Source organism: Pseudorca crassidens, chromosome X (genome assembly GCF_039906515.1).
Source record: "Pseudorca crassidens isolate mPseCra1 chromosome X, mPseCra1.hap1, whole genome shotgun sequence".
Classification (NCBI taxonomy): domain Eukaryota; kingdom Metazoa; phylum Chordata; class Mammalia; order Artiodactyla; family Delphinidae; genus Pseudorca; species Pseudorca crassidens.
In genome coordinates this window covers 124,834,241-124,841,705 of record NC_090317.1, presented here as the reverse complement: position 1 = coordinate 124,841,705, position 7,465 = coordinate 124,834,241, and the positions used below count along the sequence as shown (strand labels likewise).

At 50.3% G+C, this 7,465-nt stretch overlaps 1 protein-coding gene across 4 annotated transcripts in view; it reads left to right on the top strand.

Annotated features, from left to right (window-relative positions):
* Positions 1-4,087: 4,087 nt before the first annotated feature.
* PRPS2 (phosphoribosyl pyrophosphate synthetase 2) overlaps positions 4,088-7,465 on the top strand; it is a 33,233-nt gene continuing 29,855 nt past the window's right edge. For 2 of the 4 annotated variants that reach the window (XM_067724493.1, XM_067724492.1), the window contains exon 1: positions 6,980-7,206. In XM_067724493.1, the coding sequence (XP_067580594.1) occupies positions 6,995-7,206 (212 nt within the window). In that variant the 5' untranslated portion in view covers positions 6,980-6,994. Of the gene's footprint in view, positions 4,928-5,047; positions 5,148-6,979; positions 7,207-7,465 lie in introns of those variants that run through there. The other 2 variants (XM_067724494.1, XM_067724495.1) reach the window with 2 other exon arrangements.

Sequence of the window (7,465 nt, the reverse complement as noted above, 5' to 3'; positions counted from 1 at the left end):
GCATGTGGGACCTTCCCGGACCGGAGCATGAACCCGTGTCCCCTGCATCGGCAGGCGGACTCTCAACCACTGCGCCACCAGGGAAGCCCAGCAGACTAAATAATTTTGAGTTGAATATACGATGATTGTAATTTAGAACACTTCAGAAAAAAACAGATGAAGCAAATATAGCAAAATTGTGACAGCTGCCAAATCTAGCTGATCGGTTTATGGGTGTTCATTTTACTCTCCTCTCTGTTTAAAAAATATTTTTCTTTAAATAATAGAAAGTAAAAGATATAGAAATAAAAATCGGAAAAATACTTGATTATGAGTGAAAATGCCACTACTTGAAGAATAAACTTGCATCCACTTTAACTTAAATTATTTATAAACATTAGCATTTTATAATTAGCTGTAAAGTGTCAGACTCCTAATAAAAACACCTGATAGAATGGATGCATCAGGGTGTCTTGGCATTGCTCTTAGGAACCAGTGTTCTAGAGCTTCTCACTCTAATATGGCAACTACCAGTCACATGCGGATGTTGAACACTTGAACTATGGTAAATCTAAACTGAGATGCGCTGTAGGTGTAAAGTATACGTCATACTTCAAACACTTGGTATGAAAAGACTGGAAAATATCTAATGAATAATTTTAATATTCATTACAAGTAGGAGTAATAATGTTTGGGGATATATTAGGTTAAAGTGTATTGTTAAGATAACTTCAGTGGTTTCTTTTTACTCTTTTTAAATATGGCTACTAAACATGTAAATTACATACATGGCTTGCATTACATTTCTTTTGGACAGCACTGTTCCAGAGAACAAAGGGCTGAGCTAGAAGGTCTGCATTCTAATCCCCTTATTGCCTTTTACTAGCCATGTGACTTCGGGCCATTTCTTCCATTTCTCAGCCCTAGGATAGTTGAAAATAAATTCATTCAGAAAATATTTAGAGCTCTCACTATACAGAAAGAACCTGGCTAAGTGATGCGGGGAATACAAGATGTGAAACTGTTCACAAACTCAAATGAGTGCTTTCCCATTTCAGCCCTATCCATGAGTCAATGAAGACAGAAGTCAACAATGGAAATATCTTATCATTTTAATTTTCTCCACTAACATTTTATCTTAAAGTAATGAATATTTTATAATATGTTCATGGTCTAAGATTTTATGTACACGTAGTAGATGTTCTTTTCATCCTCTGGGTCTTGAGTCTTTGAACGTGTGTTCCATTTTCTTGGGGGCTTCCTCAACTCCACGTTCTGTCCAAGAAGTCAGTGCACTGGGGTAGACAGCTGGTGGACTGGTGGACCTAATATTCATGCCCTTATGTTGTCCCATACCACTTTGACGCTGGTCTTGGCCATGTGACTTGCTTTGGCCAATGGGACATTAGCAAACAGGATAAAAGCAGAGGCTGGATGAGCTCTTGCTCATTGAGGCTTATCTTCTTAGAACCCTCTTTCTTGGAACCCTGCAGCCATGCTGTGAGGAAGCCCAAGCAGCTCCAAGGAAAGGCTCATATGGAGGAAGAAAGGGACAGTGGTTTGTTCAGACAAGTGGTTCTTAACCTGGGGTGATTTTACTCCTTAGGGGACATTTAGCAATGTCTGGAGACACTTTCGGTTGTCACAACTGGTGGGGAGGTGCTACTGGTAGAGGCCAGGAATGCTGCTAAACATCCTACAAGGAACAGGACAGGGCCCACAACAAAGAATTACCCAGCCCAAATGTCAGTAGTGCCAAGGCTGAGAGGCCTGCTCTAGACCAAGGTCCCCACAACCTGGATGCTGTGGATCAAGGATAAAGGGGGCTTGGGAGAGAAAGTGTTCACGCTTAAATAAAGAGCAGCTTTCTGGACAGTCTGCTGCTCATGGTGATTTTAGATGACTCTCATCCATCCCAGTGGGACATTTCCCCTGTTTACCCTCAGCATTTAAGCATAGTAACTCATCAAAGTGTTGTACCAACAACCATTTTATTAGTTGCCCCAACCCAGATATTGCTTCTCCCTGGTAGTATTGAAGTCATGGTTTGTGACAATTCAATCATAGCTTCCAAGTGCCCGACCATAAACAGACTTGGAGGACAGGGGCTTTAACGTCTACTGTTTTATAGAGTCCGTCCGTTTTGTTATCAAAGAACTGCAGCCCCAACATGCCAACAAGAAGCCACTTTCCCTCTGAGAAGAATGTGTATATATTTTGTCTATGAGAGAAATTTTAAGGACATAAAAATTATAGTAATACTGTTGCTAGTAAATTTTATTAGGAGAATTTAAAATAATTACATTGGCAGACTCATTCAATAAAAATTTTAAACATGTTTGAGTATGAGTATAAATCTCATTGCTATGGTAATTATCCATAGAATACATATAAGAAGGCACTGCAAGAAGGGGTTTCCCCCCCCCCCAAATTAATAGAGCACATATACATCTCCCGGCGGAATGAAAATGGGGCAGAGGTGCTGCCATAACTAACGCTTCGGACAGTTTTTTGGTAAGCAGGCAGATGCAGGAGTTTGAAAGAAACACGTGATGTGCTAGGCAGTCTGATTTGCAAAGTACATGGACCCAGATGAAAAATTCCAATGATATGAATAATCCCAACAATCCCCCAAATCCCCAAAATATGAAGTCAGATTAGAGTAGGCTACAACCCACCTGCGAGTGGCCTTGTTGATGGAGAGCCAATTCTTGGCAACATTAGGTAAAACCCAGCCATTTATCCAACCTGTTTAATCTGTTTTCATTGAGGAACGTTAAACTGTGACCAGCATCATCAACCTGCGAGCCCTCCAAGCCCATGGAACACATTCCCTTCCCCAACATTTGGTTTGTGCCCAGAGGTTGGTTTGGGAGTGTATTTGCTTCTTGAGAAAGGCTTTTTGCTCCTGTCTGCAGGGAGGGAAGGGAAAGCGGGGCCTCCAGGGACGTGGAGGGCTTCGGCTGGGGGCCACCGGGGCGGACTGCGTTCCTGGGGTCAGGCCTTTGAGAAAGCGACAGGCAGGAGGTTGTGAAAGCTGGCACGAGGACCACCACATCTACCTAAAAATGAGGAATCTGGAGGGGCCTTTGTTCGATCGCACATCACATCGAGAGCAACCTTGCCCCCTCCACCTGGGGTCAGGGCTCAGATGGTCACTGGCGCTGTGAATTTTTCAAGAACCCTGGACAGTTCTTTTCTTTGACTAAGGACTGGATGGTAAATAATTTAGGCTGTGAGGGCCAAGAGGCAAAATGGAGAGGATATTATGTAGGTACTTATATAACAAGAGAGAAAAAAATTCACAATGTTTTTATTGATGAAATTCAAACTGTAATAATAGAGTACAATTTTTTGCAGTACACACCCACTAATGAGAGGAAAGGAGTTCCTTTCTGAAGGGGATAATGTGTCTCTTAATTGGGGTTCAATGGTATTGTAGCTATTATCACATACATACACAAATGTTCAAGTGTAAAATAATGCTTAGCTCTCTCGTACAAACAGGCAGCATGTGGATCTGGCCTGCAGGCCAGCTTGCAGACCCTTGTGATCTGCACCAGTGATCTGCAGTGGGTTTGGGGGTATTCCAGGATGGGGGTCGCTCCTGGTTGCGAGGCACCTTCATCGCCCCTCCCTCACCCTCCCTCTGTGCCCAGTTAACCTGGTTCATTGACTCTCCCCCGCGAAGCAGGACAGAAAGGTCAGGATTAGGGCCTGGAGCTCTCCCACGGAGCCAGGCCCTCCAGGGTTTCTCATCCTACAGCCCTCGGTGTGTAGCAGCCTTCGGTGTGTAGCAGCCCACGCCTCGCAGCACCCGCCTCGCAGCACCCTCGGGCTCTTCCTCCAATCCTCCCCCCTCCCTCTCTCGCTCCTCCAGCTACTCCTCCCGCCCCCATCCGCTCCAACACCCATTCCCCTCCCGCCCCCCTTCCTCCCTTTCCCTTCCAGCTCCTCCTCCCCCGCCCCGCTCCCCCAGTTCCGCCTCCTGCAGCTCCTCCTCCGGGGCCTGTTGCGGCACTTTCCCACTCCACCTCCGCCTCCAGCTCCTCCTCCCTCAGCTCCGCCCCTCCAGCTCCTCCTACCCGGCCCGCGGCTGCGTCTTCCCGCTCTTCCCACCCCGCAGCGCCTCCTCCCTCAGCTCCGCCCCTCCAGCTCCTCCTACCCGGCCCGCGGCTGCGTCTTCCCGCTCTTCCCACCCCGCAGCGCCTCCTCCCTCAGCTCAGCTCCTCCAGCTCCTCCTACCCGGCCCGCGGCTGCGTCTTCCCGCTCTTCCCACCCCGCAGCGCCTCCTCCCTCAGCTCCGCCCCTCCAGCTCCTCCTACCCGGCCCGCGGCTGCGTCTTCCCGCTCTTCCCACCCCGCAGCGCCTCCTCCCTCAGCTCAGCTCCTCCAGCTCCTCCTACCCGGCCCGCGGCTGCGTCTTCCCGCTCTTCCCACCCCGCAGCGCCTCCTCCCTCAGCTCAGCTCCTCCACCTCCTCCTACCCGGCCCGCGGCTGCGTCTTCCTGCTCTTCCCACCCCGCAGCTCCTCCTCCCTCAGCTCTGCCCCTCCAGCTCCGCCTCCGGGACCCGCGGCTGCGCTTTCCCACTCTTCCCACCCCGCAGCTCCTCCTCCCTCAGCTCCACCGCCTCCAGCTCCTCCTCCCCCAGTCCCGTCCCTCCCGCTCCTGTCTCCCAGCTCCGCCCCTCCAGCTCCGCCCCCTCCAGCTCCTCTTAGCTCCGCTCCTGCCAGTGTCTGCCAGTCGCGCTTTCCAGCTCTCGCTACAGGGTTCCGTGTTACCGCCGCCTCCGCCGCCCCGCGCCGCTTGGAGCCCCGCGCCTGACCATGCCCAACATCGTGCTCTTCAGCGGCAGCTCACACCAGGACCTGTCTCAGCGCGTGGCCGACCGGCTGGGCCTGGAGCTGGGCAAGGTGGTCACCAAGAAGTTCAGCAACCAGGAGACCAGGTGGGGGCCGGGCCGGGGAGGGCGCTGGGCGCGCGGCTGCGGTGCCGGGCCGGCGCCGGCGCTTACCTGGGACCCCCTCCGCGGCCGCCCGCTCCGCCTTCCGGGGCGGGACGGCCACTACGCGGCCTCCGCGCCACCGCCGCGGCGTCCGGGAGAAGCCGAAGAGGGCGGCCCCAGCCCGGAAGAGCGACCTCCGGGCGGTCACAGGGCACGGGAGGAGGTAGGCGCAGCTGGCGGGAACCGCGGGGCACGCGGGGAGGGACGGCCCGGGGCGAGCGCGTTCCTGCCTGGCCGATCCCAAACCCCGTGCGCGCGAGGGAACGTCCCGCCCACGTCCCCAGCCCTGGCTGCGCGCTGGATTCGCCTGGGGCCGTTGAAAGTGCCTCTTACCCGCCCTGCCCCAGAGATTCCGGTCCGAGGGCTGCGGGGTCGGCTTTTTAAAAGCTCCCAGGTGATAGTCCTGAGCTGCCAGAGTGCAGACTTCTGAGTTCTCCAGAGGCTGTGGTCCTGCAAAGGGTTTAAAGAACCTGAGAACTCCAGGGCCCACGTGCTGGGATCCCCTGTGCTAACTTTTCTGCTTCAGAGATGATGGACTTTTTCTTTTCAGCTTCTTCGTCTTCCTGCGACTCTGCTGTGTCCCGTAGCAAGGCCATGGCTTGAATGTAACTGCTGCCCATGTCTCAGGTCCACAGGAAGCGGTCGCCTCTGTCCAGTGAAGTCAGGCTGGTGGCCCCCTCTGAAGCCGGACCAGCAGCTCCTTTTTTTCCACTTTCCTGAGTCCACGCAGCTCTTGACTAATTACAAGTTGGTCCCATTTCTCCCCCCACTTAAGTATCTTCCACTGTACTCACTTACTGATCTTCTTTTTTTTTTTTAAGTTACCGATCGTTTTGATATCTTTGGCAAAGATTCAGTTCGGGCAACATTTCCAACAAGCGGTGCTGGAACAATTGTTGGCAACTGCAAAAAAACCCCAAAAAAGTCCATCCATACTTCCCACCATTTCAAAAATGAACTTGAAATGGATCGCAGGCCTAAATGTAAAACCTAGAACTAGAAATTTCTAGGAGAAAACATCGGAGGAGAATCTTGATGCCCTTGAGGTGGGCAAAGATTGCTTAAATACCGAGGGGTTATTATTATTACATGGAGAGAAGGTGGAGGTTGCTGTTTTCAGCTTGTTAGGATATGGGAAACCCTTATTCCAGGTGGGAAATCACCACTGCATAACCCTGATGATAATATAAGTGAAGAAACATTTGTGAATGAGTATCAGGTGGTGTTACTGCACGAGTCCTTCAGCTAAAGAATTCCACTTGGCAGAGTTTTATCCAGAGGTCTCAGAGGAAGTCCAGGGCTCTGGAGAAGGATAGTGTATTTATGTTTGAATGCCACAATATCTGGCAGTCCTGTTCAAGTTGCAGTAGCTTTCAGAAGAATGGGATGATAGTTTGTCTCCTGGCGGCAGTGTCATATAAGTCAAGGAAAAATTTTTATTTGGTTTTGAGTATTTTATAACTACCACTCGATAATTAGAAATCATGAGGTGTGAGAAACCACTCAGCCTGAAGTCTGGGAATTGCTATATAGTTACATTTTATGTTTTTAATATCTAGACTATAAAAGGTTAACTTCCTGACTTTTCTCTTTCCCATGAACTGTCTAGGCCCGGAGGTTGATTCTTTTATAAGGAGGACTGTATCAGATACTGCACTAGTGATCCGGTTTTTACCGTGGGGTCCTAGAGGTGAGAAGCAGAAGGGCAAAGGAAGAGATAATTGATACAATTCATGTCCAGGGGCCCCTTCCTGAACCTCTCCCTGAACCAAGACGAGAAATCTGGTGTGGCGCCTGGTCCTCAACTCCTCCCATTACCCATTTTAAAAACACTAATTGGACACAGAGCCTCATGATTTTACCTTCTCATCTCTAAATTATTTAAGGTCTGCAGGGAGACATTGGCTCCAGCTTTACAATTGACCACTGAAGGAGCACAGTGATGTCCTAGGACAGCACTGATGATGGTGTCTGAAAGTCTACTGTAACCCATTATGTTGGTCAGTGAACATGCCCAGAGCAGCTAGCTGGATCCTGAGACCCAAAGTTCTGGTTATCTGTTGTGTAACAAGTCACCCCAGAGCTCAACGGCTTGAAACTAATTGTTTATTTGATTCTCAGACCTGCAGTTTGGACAGGGCTCAGCAAGGAAGGCTTGTTTCTATCCTGTGTGGTGGAGGGGCTGGAGGGTCCACTTCTAAGCTGGCTCACTCACATGGCTGGTAAGTTGGCACTAGCTTTGGCCTGAGAGCTTGGTTAGGAACCTCAGCATCTCTCCCCACAGGGCTGCTGGAGCTTCCTTATTAGAGCGTGGAAACTGAGGTCCAAGCACAAGGATTCCAAAACACAGGAAGTGGCAGCTCCCAGTCTATTAAGGCCTGGGCCCCAAAGTCAGTGCATCGTCACTTCTGTCGCACTGTGTTGTCAAGCACGGAGTCCTCCCAGATCCGGGGAAGAGGCCATAGACTGCACTTCTTGATG